This window comes from Phascolarctos cinereus, unplaced genomic scaffold, assembly GCF_003287225.1.
Source record: "Phascolarctos cinereus isolate Bilbo 61053 unplaced genomic scaffold, phaCin_HiC Scaffold_2;HRSCAF=192, whole genome shotgun sequence".
In the NCBI taxonomy this organism is placed as follows: domain Eukaryota; kingdom Metazoa; phylum Chordata; class Mammalia; order Diprotodontia; family Phascolarctidae; genus Phascolarctos; species Phascolarctos cinereus.
Window position 1 is genome coordinate 333,202,653 of NW_027555625.1, and position 26,062 is coordinate 333,228,714.

Consider the following 26,062-nt stretch of genomic DNA (forward strand, 5'->3'; position numbering starts at 1 on the left):
GTTGGGATTCTTTTGTGTGTCTCCTTGTAAAACTGGGACCTGGGTTCTTCCCTGATTACCAAGGGCCAGAAGGAGTTGTTGGGAGGGACCACAAAAAGGGGATCCTGTGTTTGAAACTGAGGTCTGCAGTGAGGGAACCATTGCCAGGAAGCGAGACTATCGGTGTAGGGCTGAGCCCTCTCTGTGTGAAGGGACATCTGTGAAGGGGTAGACCACTATTTCCAGGAAGAGAAGCTTCTCTGAGAGCAAGGGGCTGGTGCTGTCAGTGTGGGGGTGAATATTTTTTGCATTTGACACCTTCCCAACACACAGACCTGGCTGCCTCTCTCTCAGTCACTAAATAGAATTGGGTCTGTAGTGAGAGACCAAAGAATGCTGAGATAGAGGGCATGTGAAGAGACATCTAGTCTTAGAATCCCTGTCAGAGCTAGAAGAAAGCCTAGAAATTATTTTACAACTATTGGAACTTAGGCCAGAAAGGGGAAGTGAAAGCTAACAGTAATAGCATTGTAGGTTTCCAAATTTAGAAAGAAATGCAGCAAACTTTGCCTGGGTGTGGTGATATGGGTGTGCCTGTTTTGCCAAGCCCATGCTTGAGTCCAAGCACTTCCCTGGCATTCTTTGTGTCCATGGGTGTTTGGATTGTTAGGCAGAGAGGATGGTGGGGGCATCAGGACCTTGTGGGAATTTCTCAAATCACACTCAGTCTCACTTCCTCATCCTGGTTTCCAGTATTCTGCATGGTCCTTTTCAGAAAGTCCTCTTCCCCTTAATTTCTCTCTCAGCCTTGTGGTGAGGAATGAGGGGGCAGGGCTTGGCCTAGGATGTAGTATATGTGGATGATAACTTTCCCTAGGACCTGATATGAATGCAGTTAGAAGCATGCCCATGTCCACCCTTACCTGCATTCCTCCCCCAACCAGGTTTTTGGAAGGAAATGAGATGGGTGTGTAGGTTACTGTTTAAATGGGCAGGATAACCTCAAGGAAAGGTCAAAGACTTAGGCATTTGTTTCTGAGTAAGGTTTGGAGTTTGTGGTATTCCTGGTCTAGTTAGGCATTAATCTAGTTTGGGACAATTTCCAAGGAGGCAACAAGAATAACTAATGCCTCATCTCCCAGCTTTGCAAAGGCCCTGGAGCTATCTCTGTCTGTTGACTTCCCAATGACCCTGGAGGTGTCTCCATCTGTGGACAGTGCCATCTTAAACTACATTAACAGAAACCTAGGCAACCAGAGGGAAGGAGCTCATAGCCCTACTGTCCTTTGCGCTCATTAGATAACATATGGAGTAATGTTTCCAGGTTGAGGTGCCACATTTTAGGAAGGATGTTGACAAATTGGAGCATACCCATGGAAGGACGACCAGGGTAAGGAGTGGACTGGAAACCAAGCCAAGTGAGGATCAGTTGGAGGAAGTAAGGATGTTTATTCTGGAGAAGAGAAGATTTAAAGAGGATGTGACAATGGCCTTCAAATATCTGAAGAGTTGCTTTGTGGAAAAAGGAGCAGTTCAGGTTGGTCAGAGGGTATAACTAGGAACAGTTCCTGGGATGTAAATTTCAGCTTGATACAAGGAAGGATCTCATAGTAATCAGCACTGTCCAGCAATGGAATGGTAGTGACAGAGTGAACTTAGTGTCACTTGAAGTACTCAAGTGGAGATAGTATGAACACTTGATGGTGATGTAGATGGGGATTCAGGATTAGTGTAAGAATTGGACTAGATAGCCTCAATGATGCCTTTCACTGCAAAGATTCTATGATTCTCTGGGCATAAATAATTGAGAAAAAATAAAGAATACATATTTCATACCCTGCATGCTGTTTTCTACAAAAATAAATTCTTTATTAAAATAACAACATGAATTAGTTAATTACTCACGATACAAGGTGGCTAAACATTGAAGTACAACAAGGAACATGATTTCAGAGAAGCACAAACACAAGCTCATGTTGGCATCTTCTCTCTCACTTTAAGCTCACATTTTAATCATTGGTCTTATTTCTTGCGCTTGGTCAGACTTTCACTTTTACCTTGTAGCTTTATTTCTCCTCACCTTTCTAATGGTGACTATCTGGTTTGCAAACCACTCTGGCATCCAAAGCTATATTTTACGTACCTCTGCTACTTTGAGGTTTTTAGGGCTTTGGATCTGGGCATTCATTCATTTGTTCCTCAGTCATTTTTTTTTAAAGCTTGTCACTTTTTCTAATTAGTTCATCATTATAAGCACCTTTGCTCACAACCTCTCACCTGCTTGCTCTAAAAGATAATTAGTGTCTAGGAGTCTCTTTTAGTAACGGAGGAAAAAAAATAATGGAATCTTTTTCTATCACTTAAGCTCAAATGGACCTAAGTGATACTGACCCTTGATAGATTTCAATAATATTAACTCAACAAACATTTGTTAAGCACCTACTGTGTGCAGAGTCTCGTGTTTGTTGCTGGAGAAGATTTGAAGTTTATGAAAGATATAGTCCCTGTTCTCAAAGAACTCATAGTCAGGGGATAAGATAGCAACACAGATAGGTATAATACACAAGGATACATGCATAAGAAAAGTGTGAACAAAGTGCTCTGTGAGGTCTCAGGAGGAAGGTCATTACTGTCAGGTTTCCTGGAGGTGGTCTCAAGGATCTTTTGTTTGAAATCTCTGTCTTGGTAGTCCTTCTGCATTTCTGTTGGCTGCCTGATTTTTTCCATGGAATGCTAGCGCTGAGAGGGCTCTTAATGGAGTCCAGCCACTTTAATTTTAAAGAGAAGGAAACTGAGGCCTGGAGGAGGGAAGGGAGTCAGAGGTGGAAGAGACCTTAGAATTCCTAGTTCAACACCTCTCCCTGATCCTCCCTGCCTTTTACAGATGTGGGGGCTGGGGCTCAGGGAAAGGAAGATATAAATCTGCCCAAGGTCATGGCTCAAGTTAGCTGCAGTATCCTGGCTGGAGGCTGGGTCTCATGTGTCTCATGACTCCTAGGTCAGTGCTCTTCTCAAAGCTGTCCTGCCTTCTTGATCACCCTTGTCCTGCCATACTTTCTGGACTTTCCTGCTCTTACCAGACAAGTTTTCCACTTTAAAAAAGGTGACTTTTCTCAGAAGTTTCATTAATTCTGCCAGTTGGGTAGGCAAGGAAAGTCAGAGGGACCAGGAGAGAGGAAGTGAAGGAGAATTTGAGCACATGGCCCATTCGATGCATAGCTTGCTCAGTCCTCAGTTTTCAACAGTGTTTGGAAACTGAATCCTTACTTCCTGTAGGGCTTCTCTTTATAAAAATTCTTTACATCAGGACCTCTTCTGAACTTCCCTTTTATTTTAGAAGAGTTCTTTCTCGTAAAATTCAGCAAAGGTGAAATGTTGTTGTTGTTGGTGGTGGTGGTAGTGTGTGTGTGTGTGTGTGTGTGTGTGTGTGTGTGTGTGTGTGTGTGTGTTTCTTGGGGAAGGAGGGAATCTTTCCTCTCCAGGAAGTTAAGAATTCTGAAAGGATCTAAGGAGGATCTGGAAGGATATAATGGAGGATTGGGTAGTGCCTTAGCTCCACTCTCTCAACTCATATTCTAGAGGTTTCTCAATCTGCCACCTCTCATCTATTCTTTTCATCTCTCATTTTACATTCCCTTTATTCCCCACATCTCTTTCCCACTCTATCTCCACCCCCAACCTCATATCAGTCTCATTCACAACTCTTATTTTATTTATTTTATTCTCCCACCCCTAATCTCCCTTGTCTCATATCTCAGATGCTCCTCATTCCTGAACTGGTACCCTCTAATCCACCAGCTCACCCCTTCCTTCTTGTGTTCCCTTCTTTCCCCACTTCTAACCCTGTCACTTCACTTATTCAAAGGTAAAGTGCTTACCACAGTTCCTGGCATGCAGTACATGCCACATCAATGCTTATTCCCTTCCCCTTCCTCTTTCTCACATCTGTCACTTCATGTACTTTGTCTCATACCCTTTCATCTCTCTTATCCTCCTGTCAGCCTCCTTACATTATCCATTTTCTTTCTGAGGCTGTGGTCGGTCTGCTGGACATCTCTGGATTCACAATTATCAGTGTGTGTGTGTGTGTGTGTGTGTGTGTGTGTGTAGGTTTCAGGACCCCTAGCTCCTTAGAGGCCCCTTTTGCCTTGGTTGAACTGTTATAAGTCAGGGTTTCCTTAGCATGAGTGAGATAAAAGGAAGTGTGAATTCCTTCCTCTATGGTTGGATATGGGTTGAGGTGAGCCACAGATTTCAGTGGGGAGAATAAGAGGAAGTGGCAGGGATGGGAAAAGGAAGGCATTTCAGAGGCCTGCAGGTGCCTCTGTAGCTCTAATCCTGGTTGGACGAAGATTAAAGGAGTATTTTCTCTTTTTTGTTTCTTTTCTGGGGTTCACAATCTCCCAAATGACTGACAGGTCTTTTAATGAGTGAGTTCTTTCTCTGTCCCAGTCAGGAGTCATATGTGCACATGTGTGCACACACTTATGTTTGAAGACTTACTTCACTATAAGGGGAGTCTCATAAACAGTTTTCTGACATCCAGGAATCTAAATTCAGGTTCCCAGGCCTCAGTTTGAAAACTCCTGAATATTTGTCCTCCCAGCCTGGCACAAGAATTTATCTTGAATGTCTCCCAATCAGACCATAGGAAATAAAAGTCAACAATTTAAGAGGAATAATGTAGTCAGTGAATTGAGAGTGGAGAGATGGCTTTATGTATCCAGGGTATGGTGTCTTCAGTAACCTGGCTGGTCTTGGGAATGCTGCCCTTGTTGGCATGGGAAGGGTTCCAAGATAGCTTGGTAAATGATGTCCTCATTGGTCTGAAAGGTGATGTCCTGAGTGACCTGGGGTGGTAGTGTTCTCAGTATGTCAGAAAGTCCTCCCCCAGATTCCTCCACTTGCCTCTTGGAGAGGAACTTCAAGCCCCACACATTTTTCCAGCAGGTGAGGATGTTTCTAGAGTTGGAGGTAGAGGCCAGAAAAGGCTTCCTGGAGGAAGGATAATAAACACAGTGATTAGTATGGCATTATCCATCTCAGGAATGTCCAATGTGTTTAGTGACTGTCAGGTTGTCATTATTTTCTGCCCCCATCCCAATCAAAATCTCTCCTTCCCCAAGGTGGGAGAGGGAAGAAGATTCATAGAATATCAGAATCGTAAGGGACCCCAGAAGTCTTCTAGTTGGCTTCTGCTTCAATAGGAATCTTTTTAATTGCATTCTTGACAAGTAGTCAACAAACCTTCATCCACAGACCTCTAGGGACAGGGAGCTTACCATGGAACAGTTTAGTATAGTGAAAACATCTCTCAGAGGACATGGGTTTGAAACTTGGCTCCTATACTTAATGGCAAATGACAATCTCTCTGAATCTCAGCTTTGTAAAATGGGGCTAATAGTACTTATAACATTACACTTATATAATCTAAACTATGAAATGCAATTGGATGGATGTTCCATAGTCTTGACCTATTAGTGCATGGATCTTGGATAGATAACATTCATTTTCCATGAGCTGGGCTCTGAACTATTCTGAATAGGAGGAAAACAGGTAGGATTGCTTTTGGAAAATCACATCAGGCTTTTAATGAACCCAGGATCCTTCCTGAAACACCAAGGGTCATCTCTATTTAAAAAGGTTATCTTTTGGTAACATTGTAGTCATGGAAGTCATGCCAGTCTTGGAATACAAAGTTTCTAAAGACTAAAGTTGCAGGTCACCTGAATAACCTTGCAACACCCATCATCAACCAAGAATTACCCGAGAGGATGCCATAAAGGATGTGATCAGGGAGATGTATGACCAGAGAAGAAAGTAAGTCTGTCATGGATCAAGAGTGAGGGATGACCAGTGGATAGGTTGGGTACTTCCTTGGCATCCTTGTAAAGTCAAGAGTTCTAGAAGAAGCCCCTCTCTCAAACATATGTTGGGTAGACCTCCTGTATTAGACATATAGAAGGATATGGATGAGTCAGCATGGGCCACTTGTATTAGATTTATGGAAGGATATGGGTAAATCAGAATGGGCCCCCTGTACTAGATTTGGGGGAGGACATGGATAAGTCACATAGAATGGGCAGGTATGGATAGATTATGAACTCAACCACTGTGGGGAGTACCACCCTTACTGATGACATCACAGATCCCTCAGTGTATGAAATAGATGGACTGGCACTACCTAGCTCACAGGGTATTGTGAGGAAGAGCTGGGTAAACCTTAAATTACTCCAGAATGACAAATATATCATGAATGAGGCTGCCCATTTCACTTTTGGACAGCTTTGAAGGTTTAAGAAGTTGTTTTTACATTAAACTTAAATCCATTTCTCTGTTATATCTATCCAATACTGCTAGCTCTGTCTCCTGGGGTCAGGCAGAACAAGTGTAATGTCTCTCTTCCACAGGACAGCTCTTCAGATGTTTCAAGAAAGTGATTCTTAGGGGCAGCTAGGTGGTGCAGTGAATAGAGCTCTGGCCTTGGAGTCAGAAGGACCTGAGTTCAAATCCAGCCTCAGACACTTAACACTTGCTAGCTATGTGACCTTGGGCAAGTCACTTAACCCCATTGCTGCGGAAAAAAAGAAAGTGATTCTTTCCCTTCCTCTCTATCTTTTGTCTTCTCAAGGTGAAACACTTTCAGTTTCTTCAACCAGACCTTGTCTAGCAAGGTTTACAGTCCCTCCCCTGTCCTACTTTCCCTTCTCTGGCCCAGTTCCAGATTGTGATTGTTCTTCCTAAAATGGGCACCTAATTATATGTGACAGTTCTTTTTATCCTCTGCTTAGCAATCAGGAGGATCCTTAATCAGCTGTGAGTGATTTAGGGTTTGCAGAATGTGCTTTATTCAGAGCACCTGAGGGGGACAATAGCAATTGGTGAGTGTAAGCTTAGGTTAGATTCTAGGGGGCAGGGCAGGCACTGTGCTCTTTGAGGCCCATGAGACAGCTGGATAGCATGTAATGGGCTCCTAGGATCTCATGAATGACAGTTTAAACCTGAACAATTTTGATTGAAATTCAGGCCTTTTATTTACACAGTTAAAAACCTTACCTTGAGTGATATATTGGAAAGAACAATGAATCTAGAGTCAGAAGTTTATCTGGAGCCAGACTTTAAATCTGAGCTCTGCTACTTGTTACCTTTGTGACAGTGGATAAATCACTAAAACTCTTTGGGCCTCAGTTTCCTCTTTTGTGAAATGAAGAGGCTGGACTAGATAAGCTATGGTCCCTTCATGCTCTAAATCCTATGATTATTTCTGAATTTATAGATTCTCTCTCTTTTTAAAAAAAATTGTCAGAATTTACTTGTGGTATGGATTATATGGGGTATGGAATATATATATGATTAGAAAAAAAGAGGGAGTAGTATTTAGTGGTGTTGGAAGCAAGAGAGAAAGGAGATAGGCTAATTAGAGATTGGTTAAGGCAGATTCCTGAATATTGGAAAATAATAACTAGCATTTATATAGCACTTTAAGATTTCCAAAGTGCTTTATATATTATCTTGTTTGATCCTTATAACAATAAGGTAGGTGCTATTATTAACCCCATTGTACAGATAAAGAAACTGAGACTGACAGAGGTTAAGTAACTTGCCAAGGATCATACAGCTGGTAAGTGACTGAAGAAAAATTTGAATTCAGATAATCCTGACTCTATGATCAATCAGGTGCATGGATCACCAAAGTTGTTACTTGCTGGAGGAGGTTAGACCATGCTGGGAGCGATGTATTCAATTTGGGGGCCTCATTTTAGAAGGGACATTAACATACTCAGGAGGATGTTTGGAGGAGGGTGATTTGAATGGTGAGGGAACTGGAGATTATGTCAAATGGGGATTGATTGAAAGGATTAGTGATGTTTACCTTGGAGAAGAGGTTTAGTGAGTGTATGTCAGCAATCTGCAGTTATTTGAAGCACTAGAAATGGATCATAGCTTTAGATTTGTAAGTGACCTCAGATGCCATCCACTCCACACACCCCACCCCCTCATTTCACAGATCAGGCAGCTGAGGTCCAGGGAAGATAAGAGACTTTACCAAGGTCACACAGATAGTAAACATCAGAGACTAGATTTGAATCTATATCCTTGGACCCAGGAGCCAGCGCCTCTCTCTTTTTTTTTTCTTGCTCCTGTAACACACTTCTTCTTTGATAGAAAGGAAATTAGATGTGTTCTGCTAAAATCCAGGAGGAAGAATTAGGAAATTGCAGAGATAGATTTCAATTCATTGTAAAGAAAGAGTTCCAAACAATTTTGTTGTTGTTGTTGTTACTACTGTTGTTGAATCATTTCAGGTGTGTCTAATTCTTCATGACCCCATTTGGGATTTTCTTGGTATGGATACTAGACTGGTTTGCCATTTCCTTCTCTAGCTTATTTTACAGATGAGGAAAATGAGGCAAACCGGGTTAAGTGATTTGTTCAGGGTGCCACAGCTAGTAAATGTTTGAGGCCAGATTTGAGCTCAGGAAGATGAGTCTTCCTGACCTCAGGTCAGACATTCTATCTACTGCTCCACCTAGCTGCCCCTCCTAACAATTAGAGCTATCTGAAAGAAAACTGGGCAGCCTTCTGAAGAATTTAGAAGCCTTCTCCTTATAGGCTCTGGAGGTCCTCTAGGAGAGGCTGGGTGACTAATTGCTTGGGACATTGTAGAGGAGATTCCTGCTCAGGAGAGTATAGTACTCAATGGGCTCCATGGTCTGGTCCAACTCTAGGAATCTGTGATTCTGTGGTTCGGAATTATGGATCCATAAAATGGGGATGGTAATTGGAGGGTGTTGGTAATAAAGTACTGTGTCTACCTTAAGGAGCTACAAAAATGAGAATTACTATTATTTTGCTATTTTTCAACTTCTTGGGAACAACTTAAGATCAGGCAAGCTCTACTTGTTGACAAAATAGCTCCTTGAAATCACTTTAAGGCTGAGCAACCTTGAGCAGGATAGAATACTACTGATGGTAGGGCTCTGGCTAGGTCCTACTTAGATCAGTCTGATCTGCACAGTCAACTTAGTGAAAGGAACTGGGACCCCTTATTACAGGCATTGTCCACTATGCTTTACTGCGAGGTAGACCTCGAAAGAGAGTGGTTGGTTCAGTGTAGTCATTTCCCAGGCCTGGCACCATGACTGAAATCCTACATTCTTTGGAGGGTGAGGGAGTAGGATCATCTTTGCTTGGGAAGGTTTTTGAGTAAGGAAGTCACCTAGCCAAACAGAAAAGTGCATTCCCGTTTCATATGACAATTTGTTAATTGCTTCTCAGAGTCACAGAATGTTAGAACTGGAAAGGACCTTAGACTTAGTTCAAGTTCTTCCTGTTACAGATGAGGAAAGTGAGGTCCAAAGAGGTGAAGTCACTTAATGATGAGAAGAGACGATCTTTACTCTTTTCTGGATTTGCATGCACCCATAATGTCTCCAGATACTCACCAAAGAGCCCCGCTTCTGCCTTTCCTGTTTCCAGTTGTAAGTCTAAGCATGGCCTTAACCTCAATCGAATTAGGAAAGGATTGGGCTTTTCTACACCAGGACTCATGGAGACTTAGGAAACTGTCCAGAGCTAGAAAAGGTTAAATTACAGACAAAAAAAATTAAATTGATCAGGGTTCCATTGCATAAGTCGAATTTCAAAGACCTTGTTTATGGCGCCCAAACCTCAATGGACAATTTGAAAAAAAAACTTAGTGGTTTCCTATTGCTGAAGAAACCATGCTCTGACTCCTTTGCTGGCATTCAAAATTCTCTCTAACCTTGAACCACTGTGCATCTCTACCATTACCTCATACCGTTCCCCTCCATATACTCTAACTAGTGTAGCAGCATACACCTGTCCTTTCTCTGAATGCGCACTGTATCTTTAAACTTTTGCTCAGGCTGTTAGAGGTGGCTAGGTGATATAATGGAGAGAGCACTGGAGTTGGAATCAGGAAGACTTGAGGTTGAATCCTGCCTCAGATATTAGCTGAATGACACTAGGAAAGTCATTTAACCTCTCATAAATGGTTTCCTTATCTCTAAAATGGAGATAACAATAATAGCTGCACACAAGGTTGTTGAAGATCAAATGAGATAACATATATAAACATGCTTTGCAAAGCTTAAACCTGCTAAATAAATACAAGCTATTATTATTAATTAGTATTCTCTATTCCCATTTTATGAGTAGCTAGATAGTATAAAGGATAGAGTACTGGATCTGGACTCAGGAAGACTTATCTTTCTGAGTTCAAATCTGGCCTCAGACCCTTACTAGCTGTGTGACCCTGGGTAAGTCACTTAACCCTGTTTGCCTCAGTTTTCTCATCTGTAAAATGAGCTGGAGGAGGAAATGGCAAACCACTCCAGTATCTTTGCTAAGAAAATCCTAAATGGGATCATAAAGAGTTGGATAGGACAGAAAAATGACTTAACAACAAGTGTAAGATGCAGAAGGCATCAGAAAAAAAGATACAAGGATTTTCATGAACCTGAAGTTCAGGAGCTTCTGAGTCAACAGTATAGCTTGGTGGTCAGATAATCTAATGTGATCTGAGATCAGGCATGGTATCCAGAACGAGGGAAACTAGGGGGCAGCTAGGTGGTGCAGTGGATAGAGCACTGGCCCTGAAGTCAGGAGGACCTGAGTTCAAATCCAGTCTCAGACCAAACACTTGACACTTACTAGCTGTGTGACCCTGGGCAAGTCATTTAACCCCAGTTGTCTAAAAATAAAAATGAAATAAAAAACAATCCTTTACCAAAAAAAAAAAGCAAATGATTAAAAAAAAATGGGTTAAAAAAACCAAACCAAAAAAGCAAATGACAGAATGAGGGAAATGATAGTCCTGTTATACTCTTGTCAGACTATATCTGCTGTAGTGAGTTCCATATTTCTCTATACTATATTTTGCAAAGGATATTGATAACCTGGAGGGTGCCCAGAGGAATACTGCTAGGATAGTGCAGGTCCTCAAGATTCTGCTTTGTCAGGATCACTTGAGGGAACTAGGATGTTTAGCCTAGAAAAGAGATCAGGGTGACATGGTAATAGTCTTCAAGCATTTTGAGATTTGTCTTGTGGAAGGGGGATTAGACTTGTTCTTCTTCCAGGGGTGGGGAACCTTTGGCCTCAAGGCCATATGTGACCCTCCAGGTCCTCAAGTATGGCCCTTTGACTGAATCCAAACTTTGAAGTTTGGATTGAAGATTCAGTCAAATTGAGGACCTAGAAAGCCACATGTGCCCTTGAGGCCATCAGTTCCCCATCCCTGAGAAGGCAGAATTAGGAGCAATGGGTGGATGTTGAAGAGATATTTGTTGTTCAGGCATTTTTTTGGTCATGTCTGACTATTTATGACCCCTTTTGGGGTTTTCTTGACATAGATACTGGAGTGATTTGCTATTTCCTTCTCCAGCTCATTTTACAGATGAGGAAACTGAGGCAATCAGGGTTAAGTGACTTCTCCAGGGTCACATAGCTTGTAAGTATCTGAGGCCAGATATGAACTCAGGAAGATGAGTCTTCTTGACTCCAAGCCCTGCACTCTATCTATTGCTGCTACCTAGCTGCCATGAAGAGAGACATCTTTAGGCTCAAAGTAAGGAAAAATATCCAAACAAGTAAAACTACCTAAAAGTGGAATGAGCTGCCTTGGGACATAGTTCATTCCCTCTTACTAGATGTTTTCAAGCAAAGGAATGAGAACTACTTTTGGAGTATTTTGTAGAGGAGTCCTGTTTAGGCGTGGATTTGGCTAGGCCTCTAAGGGCCTTTCCAATTCTGAGATTCTGTGATTCTTCACCTTGCCCAATCTACCACACAGGGTTGTTGTGAAAGAAGTGTTTCTAAACCTCAAAAAAAATATCATGTATATGAGAGGCAGCAGTTGCAAAGGGGTTCTAAGCCTGGCCTACGGAAACTTGGTTTTTATGTATTTTGAAAACTGTATTTCAGTATAATTGTTTTCCTTTGTAATCTTTATGTATTTTATTTTATGCATTTAAATATGCTATTCTGAGCTGGGGCCAGTAGGGTTCACTAGACTGCTGGAGGGGTCTATGACCCCTTTCCCCCCAAAAAAAGGTTGAGAATTCCTGGTGGGCTGGCCTTAAAGTCAGGAAGAACTGGGTTTAAGTCCTTTCTCCTACACATACTGGCTATATGACCATGGACAAGTCCCTACATCCCCAGGCACTCAGTGCCTTAAGTTAGAGGAGTTAGAAGAGACTTGCTGAGTTTGCAGTGGAAAATACCACGTCACAGGAAGTGCTAGCACATATGAAGCCACAGGTCTGCAGCAAAACAAATATGTGCACTTTTATTAATATTATTTATTCAGGTCCTCCTCTGAAGTCTTATTGTGGCCTTGGGATTACTTCAAAGGGTTCTGCCAGTTTAAATCTGGCAGATTTGACTGAGCTTGAAAGGCTTTCAATATGGGTTCAGTGACGTGTATCTATAGTCCAAGGACCGGCTAGATAAGAATAGAGAGGCTTGTCACTGGAGGGAAATCTCCTAAGGTTTTTAGCCTACTTGGGGACCTCATTAAACTAGGACTGAGGAGTATTTAGCATTTACGTTAGTTAAGAGGTCACTCACAATGATGAAACCATAGATCCTCAATGTATTAAAGCTATTCCTACTCTTCTGACTTCCTAGGGTTGTTGACCTATCAGAAGCTTTACTCCCTTATGCTGTACTGACTCCCATGAGTATAACTGAATTATGGGTGCAGAGGGGCTCACATCTTGGTTTTTGTTTTCAAAGGAGGATGCCTGGTGGGAAATCCGGGACGACCTAGAAAGGATACCCTGGGCCAGCCGCCTTGGCCATTGGCACTGAACTGAGGATGAGGTAAAAGCAAAACCAGAAAATGTCTAGGCCAAACAATGGTTCAGGGAAGATCTGTTTGCTAGGGGGTCTGGACTCTTTGTGGGGTAGGTTAGTGATACTTCCTGGAGCTTGTGGGTGGTGGGAGTATCTGGGAGTCAGATCAATTCCTCTAATTCATGGTTCCTAATAAGTATATCCTGTGAAGTGAGTCTCAGACTCAGAGTACTTTCTTTTTCAGCAATGTAGGAAGTGAGTCTGTATTTCCGTGAAGTGGATGGGGTTGCTGAGGAGTAGAGGGGATGGTGAGTAGGACTGTTTTAGAGAAAGGCAGTGGTGGGCTCAGTAGTTTTGGAGCATAATGAGAGGTTCATCCCTATTCAAAGTGAGGGTTCTTCATCTCCCACATGTGCTACCACCCTAAGAGCATGGTGGCCTTATGGAAAGAGCCCTGGAGAGGGACGCAGGGGATCTGGGTTCTAGTCTGACTCTACTGCTCACTTCCACTGTGTCCTCTCTGAGCCTCAATGACCTAATTTTAAAATGAGGGTGCTAGTGGTGTACTAGATGCCCTCTAATATTCTTTCCAGCTTTAAATCTATGATCCCATGATGAGATGGTCTCTAAGGTCCCTTCCAGTTCTCAATGTCTGACCTGATCAATGGAAGCCAGTATCACTAGCTTTCTATGTTTTATCTCTGTTCTGAGGCTATGAATCTGGTACAGTAGAAAGCTTACCAGCTTTCTTGTCAGAAACATGTTTTCAAACACTATCTGCGTGCCAAGGGGCAAGTCCCTTGACTTCTCTGGTCCTCAGTTTCTCCATCTCTCAAGTGAGGGGGTTGGACTAGGTGATCTCTATGGTCCCTTCCAGTTCTGCCAGCCATTCTTCATGTATGGACTTTTTATATTCAGCTTTGAGTGCCCTCTCTGACCTCCAGCGATTCCTTTCTATTTACCTTGTGTCTAGTGAGTATATATTTATTTCTGTACATGTTTTCTCCCTTATTGAGTGTAAACTCTTTGAGGCAAGGACTGTCACACCTTTTGTATCTCTAGCACTCAGAACAGTGGAGGACACACAGCTGGGGTTTAGTCATTAGCCAATCAACAAGCACTGAAATTCTGGGAATACAAATGAAAAAGAATTAACAATCCTTACTTTGAAAGAATTTACTTTTTTTTTTAACTGCTTAATATGTTTTCTGATCAATGAACTATTTGTATCTTCCAGCTATGCCCTTCTATGCTGTATGTCCTAAGGTCCTTTCTAATTATAGGTTCCTATGAAAATCTGTGATCATATAACTACTTTCATCTGGTCCTGCATTGTCAGAAGAAGGCTGAAACCACTGAGTTGATAAAGCATAGCTAACCTGGGCTATCATCTCTTTAACCTCAAAAGCTGCCTGAGTAAGCCCTCTAAGTGGATGGGTGGAAACTCAGTTTCTGCTCTCTGTCTGTGCTCTAAATGCTTGTCTATTTCTCCAGGATAGAGTAGACTCCCAACTATCTCTCTCTAATGCATAGTGTGTGTGTGTGTGTGTGTGTTCGTGTAACTAATCTCCACTACCACCTTCCTCTCTCCCCTAACTCCTCCTGGGGAACTATTCTCCAATGGAAATACTGGATCCCTGGAGTTGCCAGTGTTTAGCTAAGAAATAGTCAAAGGCTCTAAGCCAGCATTCCCAGGCAAGGTGGGGACCAACATTCAGAGTAGAATCCCACCCCAGCCTTGGTGCTTCCTGAGGTCTTCTTTCTTCTAAGGCAGGGATTCTTAACCTTTTTCAGTATGGTGAAACTCTTTGGCAGTCTGGTGAAGTCTATGGACCCCTCATCAGAATAAAGTTTTTAAATGCATAAAATAAACTCTATAGCATCACAAAGGTAATTATAATTGCAATTATACTGAATTATTGTTTTCAAAATATTAAAAAGCCTCAAATTCATTGATCCCGTGCAACCTGTCCAAGGACACCCAAGATTAAGAACTCTTGATCTAAAGTTTCGCTTTCCTGGATCTGCTGGGCTGGTGACCTGTCATCTCCTTCTCATAGCTTTATATGCAAAGAAATAGCCTGGTTAGGCTGGAACTAGTGGTAACAGAAGAGGGACCAGCATCCCTAGGGTACAGCCTGTTAGAGAATCATAGACAAGAGCATGCTGGAGCCAGCTCTAACTGGTTTTTGAGCTAATTGTTACATTTTTATTATGAACGTTCACACCTAAGAAATCAACAAAGCTGCAATCACAGCTTGATTTATTGTTTTGTTGATTGTCTGGACTTAGGAAAGTGTTAATAATGCAAATTAAATTTAAAATGCTCATACTTGCTCCCATCCAAAGAGCCATTTTTAAAAACATTTCCCATATTTCTCTATAAACCTTGCTTGAGCTAAGCAGGAGTGAAGTAGAAGTTTCAGGGAATGAAGTCATCACCAGACTGGGGGCCTGGTGACTATAGGCTAACGTCATCATCATCATCATCATTAACAATAGCAACAACAGTCATTTATATAGTGTTTCAAGGTTTGCAAAGTCCTTCTGATCCATTATCTCATTTGAGCCTTATAACACCCTGGGATCATGGGGTTTAAATTTGTAAAGGCCTTAGTCATCATCTAATTCAAAGCCCAGGAATGAGAAAGCCCAAAGAAATACAATGATCTGCCCAGAGTCAGATAAGTTGTAATCAACAGAGTTGAAATTTGGACCCTGGTCCTCTGATTCCATAATTGATTGGTTCAAGACTGGGTCAAGATGTGTGTCTGCCTCTTGTCTGAGGAATAGTTCAGCCATATGGGTTAAGGTTCATTACTAGAGTGGAACACCAGGAAATGAGTCTTTTGACCACAGAAATTCATTGAGACCTGTATACTAAGGCATTCTGCAACTATCCATCCCCTTCTTGTTCTCCTTCTGACTACAAACATAACTCAAAAAGCATTCTTGCTATTTTTAACAAGTTTTGCTTAGCCTAATCTATCCAATGTGTGATTGCTATGTACTTGAATGCTTCAAGTGATGTCATCCCCATGGGACCTCTTTACACTGTCCCAGATCACAACCTTTCCATACATCATTAGTAGATAGTTTGTCTAGTTGTTGACCACTCTTAATTATTGATTACTCCCAGTTGTTGACAATGCCACTGTTACATGAGTCTGAATCTTGTTTGCACAGGTTGTGAGCTCTCCTTGGCAGGGCTCGAGTCTTCTCCAATCTCTTTGTGATAATAATGGTAATCATAATTAGGATCATAGCAGTTCATGTTTCTATCATGTTTTAAACTATACACAGTGCTTTCCTCACACTGGCTGTGGGGAAACAGACCTAGTATCTTTACTTTACAGATGAAGAAACAGCCTCAGAGAGATGGAGTAGTTAAACCAGGATGACACAGTTAGCAAGTGTTGGAGTGAAGACCTGGACTGTTCTTAGAGTGTTCTGTCTTAGGGACTCAGAAGATTTCAAGGCCAGTGCTTTTCTTGCTGGACTCTACCACTTTCTTATTCCCTCTTTAAGACCTAGAATAGAATGGGGAGCCCATGGACACCCAATAGAGACAACCTGGCTTCCCTCTCTATGGTGTTTTATGATTACTGAGAACTTTATGTAAATGCCTGTTGGTTGTTTGCTTGCTTGCTGCCTTTTACAGAGGAAGAAACTGGGGCTCTGAGAGGGGGACCAACTTTGTCAGGAGCAGAGATGAGATTTGAACCCGAGGCTTCTGGCTCCAAATCTAGGGCTGGCTATGACATAGCAGGCCACTGAAAAGCTGGGTCAGGATGACCGTAATTAGTCAAACAAGCAAGGCTTATGATCACAGAATCCTGGAACTCCAAAAGTACTGAGGACTCCTCTGGTCCAGACCTGTGCTCTTTAATTTATAGTTTTTACCTTTTCAGTCTGGGCCCCACTACCTCTCATTGGGACCAGAACCCCAAAGAGTTGGCCCATTCTTGGTCCAGGGCAATTCCCAGAAAGTCAATTCTGGGAATTCTCATTCCTCACTCCCACAGGCTAGTGGTGATAAGGCTCAAGAATGAACTCATTGTTCTGTGCTCTAATGGAATGAGTACGTGTTATCAGTCAGGTGGGAAGCCAGGAACCAGGCTTATCAGGGTTAGTCAAAGGCTTCAAATAGCTTGTTTTGTCTTCCTCCCTTTCTCTAGGTTTTTGCCTGACCTTCTCAGTGGTGGAGGCTAGCTCTCCTTCACTCCATCAGCAGCCTCTAGTCTAGGACCAAGATGAATGGCCCATTATCATAATTATCATCAATAATAACTTTAGCTCACATTTCTATAGTGTTTTGAACCTCATAAAACTCTTCCATCCCAATAACCCTGTGAGGCATGTAGTTAGCATGAGCATTATGATTGCCCTTTATAGAAGAGAAAACAGAAGTCCAGACAAAGTAAGTGATTTGCTTACAGTCACATGCCTAGTTTAAGTGATGGGGGATACAAATTGGTTCCAAGTCTCTGGAGTTCAAGTGCAGTATTCTTTATGCTCTCCTTGTCTGCCTTTCTAAATTTCCTACATTTGGGTTAGACTCAGTGCTAGGTTTTTTAGGTTCAGAGCATGGTGTAGTATTGAATTTGGAAAGAGAGCACCTAGGATAAATCAATCCTCTGTCATTTCCTAGTTGGGTAACTGTGACCTTCCCTGCTGTCAGAACAACTGTAAAATGAGAGGATTAGATTAGATTAGAAGTATCAAACACCTCTTTATTGTGGCCTGCAGCACTCCTGAGTACTGCCTGAACCAGATTAAAATGTAATTAGGAAATATTTAGCAAAATGAAAATATAACAGATAATGTTAATATGTGGTTTTCTAAGTCAATATGCAGCCAGTAGGGACACTTAAATATGGTTTAGTGGCCCCTGTTTCTATTTGAGTTTGACAGTACTGAACTAGATGACCCTGTAGGCCCCTTCTGTCTCTAAATCTGTGGTGCTATGATTTGAGGGCCTTCCCACAGAGCCACATTCAAAATACCCTGAAGTACTATTTCTCTTTCCAGCTTCCTTCAGAAATCATCTAGTTCTACCCTCTTATTGTATTGATTAGGAAATGGAGATGAGCTGACTTGCCAAAGGTCACAGTCAGTACGGGGCAGGATTGGCATTTGAACCTAAGTCTTCTGACTCCAAGTCTTTCCATCTGTTTATTTCTTCCCAGTCTGTCACACACATATGGCATAACTTGGTACCATGTGGATTTGTGTATGGCGGATTGAATCATGCCCCAAGACATAGCTAGGCCGGTTGGCCTTGTTGGCCAATTGTCATGTGTGGTACTTACTCTCATAGAAGTCGTGTGGTGGGGGTGGAGGAAGCCCTAGCTTGGGAATTAGGAGACAAGCTCTATCCTGGTTTCTTCCACTAACTTTCCATCTGACCTCTTCTCTGTAGGCTTTGATTTTTCCCCTGAAAAAGGAGGGGGTTAATGACACTAGATCACCTCTAAGGTTCCTCCCAGTGCTAATGTTATATGAGTCAAAGGTCCCTCAGCACCAGCTTGTCTTCATTCTGTGAAGGCGTTAATTTCTGATCTGGTCCCTAACTCCCTCTTCACTTGGCGCTGCAGGTGGTGAGGCTGTCAGCACAGATGAGTTGGTAGTTGGTGGAATCTCTTGGGTAGCAGCTGTTTGTGCATAAGTAGTGCATGTCTATGCTTACGACTCTTTTATGGCCTCGTATGTCCCTTGGCTGGAGGTTGGAATACCTACATGGGAAAGACCCTAATAACTATCTGGGCAGCTTCCAGAGCCTTTCAGCTTTCCGGAAAATGAAGACAAGCACTCTAATATAGAGCAATTAAGAGACTTTAGAATATAAAACTCAGAATTTAAGATCATAACGGGCTTTAGCACATAGGATGTTAAAGCAGAAAAGGAACTTAGAATTGTGGAATATAGAACCCCAGAGGCAGAAGAGACCTTTGGATACAGGATGTTGGAGCTGTAGAAGACTTGAGAATCATTGTGCATAGAATGTCAGATGGGAAGGACTTTAGAAATTGTTTTCTGCATCGTTGGAGAGAAAACCTACATTAATGAGAGTATTAGAATATGAAATGATTTATTATGTAATAACAACCTCTAATATCTTCCTTATATTTTATGTTCTTTGTCATAAAATATGAATTATATAATAATAGAGTATGTTATTTAGAACAGAGCTGTCAAACATGTAGCCCACAACTCTCAAATGTGACCTGAACCTGATTAAAATGTAATAGAGAAATATTGAACAAAATAAATAAAAACACAATAAAACATAGATAATGCTGCTATGCGATTTTCTAAGCCAATATGCAGCTCCCAGGTATCCTTACCTATGGTTTAGTGGCTGCTGTTTCTATTTGAGTTTGGTAGCATTGATTTAGAATATTAATTATTAGTTCAGTATAACACTTCTAATTCTAATGTAATACTATGTTATATCCTTTCTGAGCTTCACATTCCTTGTCTGTGAAATGAGACTTCTAGTACCTGAACCACCCATCTCATAGGTTTGTCGTGAGGACAAATGGACACAGCTATTCTCATAATAACAGGAATACCTTGGCTTGTGTGCAGAGTTGGAAGGGACCTTAAAGGTCATTTAGTTCAACCCTCTCATTTTACAGATAGGAAAAATGAGACCCAGGGAGGTTAAGTGATTTGGCCAAGATTATACAAATAGTATAAGTTTAGGACTTTGACCCGGGTCCTCTGACTCTGAATTCAGTATTTTTTCCCCTACTGTAATTGGCTCTCCAAAATTACAATGTTAGAGAGAATGTTTCTTTGGGATGGGGTGGGGGTAAGGTGCTATATTTAGCAACGTGGGAACAAGGTCACAGACTTTGAATCAGCTGCCAAAGAACAAGGGTTCCGATACCACTTCTGTTATTTATATCTGATGTGACCTTGGGCAAGTCACAACTTCCCAGGAGCTCATTTTCTGTCTCTGTCAAACAAAAAGGAGAGGGATTGCGTTAGATATCTCCAGCTTCCTTCCAACTCTAAAACTGTGATTCTATGGCATGAAACTTCCTACCAGGCTATGGAGAGGCTGCAATCTGAACTAGAGGAAGGAGCAAGGCTTTTTCGGTAATATTGACTTCTTCTCATTTTTACACTTCATTTGAGAACTGGAACCAAGGCACCAGGGAGTTCCTGAAACTTTTGCAACTTTGAGCTTGTTTCTGCTGTGCCTGCTATACCTTGAAGCAATAGCTCTACTAGGAATTGCAAACCAGAAAAAATGGTTTCCCATGATGGCAGCTGTTTCTTTCACCTTCTTTGCTGAGCTGAGTATCAAGACCACATGATTTAAATGCTTTTTTGTCTATCCAGCTAAGAGAAGATGATTCAAGAAACTAGATAACGAGTAGGGATTTTTTTCAAATGTACAAAGGGAACTCTTTGACATGTAAGTCAAGCCAAGGAGATGATTAATTCACTAAAACAACATATGATGCATAATAAACAAGTTTGGCAAAAGGTGAAATTTTCTTTAGCGTGAACCATTTAGAACGTTTGATCTGGAACGAGAGGACCAGGGTACACATCATAGCTCTGCCACTTACTTCTGGTATGACTTTGGTCAAGTTATTTAATCTCTTCCTTGGATTTCAGTTTCTCATCTGTGAAATGAGAGGATTGTTATAGACGCCCTCTGAAGTCCCTTCTGACTCTAAATCTGAAATACTGTGAAAGCAACATAGTTTGACTGACTGGCTGTGTGGGGTCAGCCAGGGATATCCCTCCCTGAGAGGGACACCAGGGTAGGTGTGGTTGGATGATGGAAGGATCGTATTCTTAAATACTTGCCTCAGATAGTTAAGGATGGTTTAAAAATAGCCAAATAACAACAATAGCTAACATTTATATAGTACCTACTATGTGCCGGGCACTGTACTAAGTGCTTTACAAATATCTCAATAGATTCCCATAACAACCATGGGGAGTAGGTGCTATTATTAACCCCATTTTGTTTTGTTTTTTGTTTTGCTTTTGTTTTGGTGAGGCAATCGGGGTTAAGTGACTTGCCCAGGGTCACACACAGCTTGTTAAGTGTCAAGTGTCTGAGGCCATATTTGAACTCAGGTCCTCCTGACTCCAAGGCTGGAGTTCTTTGCACTGGGCCACCTAGCTGCCCCCTAACCCCATTTTTACAGTTAAGAAAATTGAGACAAACAGAGGTCATGGCTTGCCCAGGGTCACACAGCTAGCAAGTGTTTGAGGCTAGATTTGAACTTAGGTCTTCTGGATTCCAGGTCTGGCTCTCTATCCACTATACCAACTAGCTTCTTCTGAATTTCCTTTAATAATCATCTAGCATCTGTGAGATTGGCATATTAGAAAGAGCACGAGAGAGCACTTAGAGACGTGGGTTTTCATTTCAGCTCTACTATTGATGGAAGGCCTGGGCCAAATAACTGCCCCTCTCTGGGTCTTTGTTTTCTGGCCTATAAAATGAGGGTATTGGTCTAGATAATCTTCAGAACTTCTTTTATCATTAACTTTGTGCTTTGTACTAAAGTCCTTTCCAGCTCTGATATTTTATGTGCTTATTTCCACTATTTCCTTCCAGAAATGAAATTCTAGCTTCTATAGTCTAAGGTTCTTTGCAGCTGTAACAGTTTATGTTTTATGTTCTAAGATCTCTTCCAACTTTAACATTATGTTCTATTCTCTAAGGTCCCTTCCATCTCTTACCACCATTTCTTTTTAAAACAGAGAAACAATAATAAATTGAACAAATGGAAATTCTATTCCTGGCTCTAGACTTTTCAGATCCAGAGGATGAATGTCTCATTTGAGGGTCCTGAAAAGTAACCAAGGCTGTGCCTATTCCATTTTTTTTTTCAATTAGGATTAAGCAACTTGCCCAGGGTCACACAGCTGGTAAGTGTCTGAGACTGGATTTGAATTGAGGTCCTCCTGACTCCAGGACCTGTGCTTTATCCACTGTACCACCTAGCTACTCATGGCTGTGCCTTCTTATAGGTCAAGAGACATCACAAAGATCAGAGAGGTGGGACTTTGGGGCCTGCACTGGATCTTAAGGCCAAGAATTTTGTTTCTGGATGAGAACAGGACATGGCTAATACTCAGGGTGGCTCTCAGAACCATTCCCAGACTCACAGGCATTATTCTATCTTGGGTACCCTTCTTGAGTGGAGTCAGAAATATGGGACAAAGGGGAGACAGAGCTACAAAACCACCTGTTAGGACAACTTATGAAACCATTGCTACTAGGCTAGTGTTCCCTCCCTCTTCCTTGCCCATACCTCTGGCCAGACAAACTTGAAGTTCCATAATTATCTGGTTCCTGGGGGAATGGGGCTTCACTTCCATTTTGCATTGGCCGTCTCAGAGATGTCTCTTCTTGAAGTCCTAGTGTAACTTGGTGAGATTGGCCCTGGGACTGGCGGGAGGTGCCAGGAGACAGGGAGGACCCCCTGGAAGTGATGACACTGCCCCTGCAGCAGAAGAGGCACTGGTATGCTGTGCGGAAGTCCCTATTCAGAGCAGCATACAAGATGGGGTTCAGAGCTGAGTTGACATATCCAAGCCACAGGACGACAGTTTCCAAGGTCTCATTGATGTCACCCCATATTCCTCGGTAAACAAACACTGTGAAGTAAGGGAACCAGCAGATGATGAAGGCTCCCATCACGACTGCCAGTGTAACGGTGGCTTTGTGCTCACGGATAGTGACAGCCTTGTTGTAGTAGCTATGGTTAATTCTCTTGGCCTGTTCACGGGCAATTTTGAAAATGCGATAGTAGGTGGCACACATCACCAGCAGTGGGATATAGAATGTGATCAGCCCATCCACCAGGCCATAGGCCTTATTGACCTGCAGTTTACACTTGTCGGGGGTCGAGCTTAAGTTAGTGATGTTTTGAGTGTTCCACTCTAAGTGAATGGGCAGGAAAGAGAAGGTGATGGAGATCATCCAGATTAAGATAAGTACAATGGCCACACGTTTGGGTGTCACCACCATGGTGTAGCGCAGTGGGGCTGTGATGGCGTAGTACCGGTCCAGGCTGATCATGAAGAGGTTGAGAATGGATGCAGTGCAGAGCATCACGTCTAGGCTTGTATAAATCTTACAAAGGGGTTTTGCAAAGTTGCACGTCTGGCCCAGCTCACAGGCAGCTGAGAATGGCAGCACCAGGAGGCCCAAGAGGAGGTCAGTGATGGCCAAGGACACGATGAAGCAGTTGGTGAGGCTCCGGAGCCGGCGATTCAATCCCACAGCCAGGCACACTACCACATTACCCAAGACTGTGATGAGGATTAGGAGTATGAGGACTAGGCCAGTCAAAACCTGGCGCCAACTTGAGCTTTGGCTGTGAGCATCCATTTTGGGCTTCCAGTTCTAAAGACCACAACGCAGCAAAGTTTCTGGGACCAGACCTCCGAGAGAAGGCTTCTCAATAGATGATCTCTCCCGGCTGTTTTTCTATTTAAATATCCATGGCTATTGAGGTGTTAATGATTCATCAGATCTTCTTTCTTAATTAAATTAAGAGATAGAGTTATGGGTCTTAACCAGGAAGTTCTAATGTGGGCTTTCCTGGATGAGTAAATGAGAGGCAGTATAGTGGAGTAGAGAAATCACTGGGTTCAGAAACAGAGGACTTGGGTAAAAATACCAGCTTTACTCCCTGCATGCTCTTGGGTAAGTCATTACCTATTTCTAGGTCTCAGTTTCTTCATCATTAAAATGAGTTTGGTCCCTTCCAGTTCTCATTCCCTGTACTGATAAGACTCTTGAGACAGCATCTTATGATCACACGCTGATCCCAGCTTCATGTGTGAGATAGTCCTGAGAAGACCTGAGGCCTGAATGAGGATGACATGTGGTGTTTGACTTTTCACTTTCCAATGTTCCTTATTCTCCTTGTCTTATGAAGGCCGTGACAGTTATGGGAAACCTACTAAGAATTGGCTTTAGCTTCATGACAGAAGAAGATGGGTGGGTGAGACATGTCATGGCATCTTCCTTCTTCAGAGCGAGGGCATAATCTGGTCAGATATGGAGCAAGGAAAAGAGAATGCAGAGACAGCAGCAGGTTAAGTTAGAATTGTAGTGGAGATCTGAAAAGAAAAAAAGATCAAACATTCAAAATTTTGAAATAAGATGGAGGACAATAGATTCAGAGTCCCAAAGGGACCTCAGAAGTCATCTAGCCCGACCCCTTCATGTTAAAGTTGTAGGGAGTAGGCCTATAGAGCTTAAGTGGTTTACCCAGGTCACCCTGGTGGTACATGGCAGAGTCAGGATTGGAACTCAGGTCCTGTTCTTCTAAGTGCAGCTCTCTTTCCCCTGTATCACAAGTTCACGCTGAACATGTTCTCTACAAAGTCCTCTTGTGTAGACCACAACTGGTGTGTTGGGTTCAGCTCTGGGTGTCCCATCTTAGGAACTATATTGTCAAGAAGAGGGTATCAGGCTGGTGAAAGGACTGGACACCATACAAGGATTGGCGGAGGGAAGTAGAAGTGTTTAGCCCAGAGAAAAGAAGACTCAGGAACTGGTATGGACTAATATCTAAGATCTCTTCTAGCTCTGAATCCTATGATCTCTTCAGACAACTTTTAGTCCTTTGAATCTATGGAAGAAATATGTGTCTTCCATTTTCTTCAATATAAATTTTATGTTTATTGATGACCTACTTGTGCAGGTAGATGGAGCCATAGTGCACAGAGCCCCAGACCTGGAGTCTGGAAGACTCCTGAGTTCAAATCTGGCCTCAGGCACTTACTATTTGTGTGAGCCCTGGGCAAATCACTTAACCCTATGTGCCTCCATTTCCTCATCTGTACAATGAGCTGGAGAAGGAAATGGCAAACCACTCCAGTGTCTCTGTCAAGAAAACCCCAAATGGGGTCACAAAGAGTCAGACTGAAAACAACTGAACAGCAATGGCACAGTACAAAACTCTTACCTGAGTGCTGTGGGGGAGGAAGAGTTGACTAAGATGAAATTTCCATGTGACGTAGTAGATGGAGCACTAGATTTGAATTCAAATCTTGTTTCAGCTATTTAGTAGTTGTGTGATCCTGGACAAATCAACTAACCTCTCTCTGTTTCCCCATCTATAATATAGGGATACCATTAGGACTTACCTTTTATGGTTGTTATAAGGATCAAGTCAGATAATACATACAAACCTTTTAAATGTGCTGTAGATATGAACTGTTAATATTCTCAGGGAGCTCAAAGTCTAGTAAAGGGTATGAGACATCACTTCAGTTCAGTCATTTCATTCGTGTCTGACTCTTTGTGATACATTTGGGATTTTCTTGGCAGAGATACTGGAGTAGTTTGCCATTTCTTTCTCCAGCTCATTTTGTAGATGAAGAACAAAGGCAAACAGGGTTAAATGACTTGCCCAGGGTCACACAACTCTTAGTGTCTGAGGCCAGATTTGAACTCAGGAAGATGAGTCTTCCTGACTTTAAGGCCTAGCACTCTATCCACTGCATCACCTAGCTGCCCCACATGAGACATGTTCAGAATAAACAGAACACAAAGTACAGGGCGAATGTGCATAAGAGAACTTTGAGAAATGTCTTGTGAAAATTAAAAGGCATGAGTGATCCTTTTCATCTTGGGAGACCAGGAAAGTCTCAGTAAGGAAGTGGCATGTGGACTGGACATCGACAAATAAGCAGGATTTCAACTGGTGGAAATAAGGTGGGAGGAATTCTAGACATGTACTGGATTTGGGAAATAATGTGTGGTCCAATGGGGCTGCAGCAGCAGGTTTGTGAGAGAAGAAATGGGAGGAAAGGTTGGAAGAGCAGAATAGAGCCAGACAGTGGAGGGCCTCAAAATTGAAGTTGAAGAGTTGGGTCTTCATTCAGTAGGAAATGAAGAGGAGCCAAAGGTTTTGAGGGCAAAGGAGTGATATGATGAGGCCTGTTTAATAATAATTTAATAAAATTAATTTGGTTCCTTTTGCAGGATAGTTTGGAAGGAGTGAATTCTATGGCTCATCTATTAAAATAATGTAGGCAATGAGGGCCTGAATTAAGATCATAGCAGTGACAATGGAAAGGAGGGGTCTGATGTCAGAGATATTACTGTATATAGAGACCGATCATGGGTCTAATTCTGAGGAAGGCTAGATAAAGCTTTATCACTATTGAATGGCTTCCTAATTGGTCACCCAGCTTCAAGTTTCTCCCTCCTATCAGCTGTCCTCTATTCACAGCTGCCAAAGTGATTTTCATTAGGCAC

General features: G+C 42.2%; 1 protein-coding gene across 2 annotated transcripts in view; it reads right to left on the minus strand.

Moving 5' to 3' along the window:
* Positions 1–1,823: 1,823 nt before the first annotated feature.
* The window catches only part of HRH2 (histamine receptor H2), a 52,000-nt gene continuing 27,761 nt past the window's right edge, over positions 1,824–26,062 (minus strand). Inside the window, exons 2-4 of one of the 2 annotated variants that reach the window (XR_002326862.2) lie at positions 22,095–23,913; positions 9,426–9,555; positions 4,885–4,974 (exon numbers count right to left, since the gene is read on the minus strand). Coding sequence is in view for 1 of the 2 variants with exons in the window: in XM_020998720.2 (XP_020854379.1) it covers positions 4,719–4,974; positions 22,095–23,176 (1,338 nt within the window). In the remaining variant the exon portion in view is untranslated. Of the gene's footprint in view, positions 4,975–9,425; positions 9,556–22,094; positions 23,914–26,062 lie in introns of both variants that reach the window. The other variant, XM_020998720.2, reaches the window with a different exon arrangement.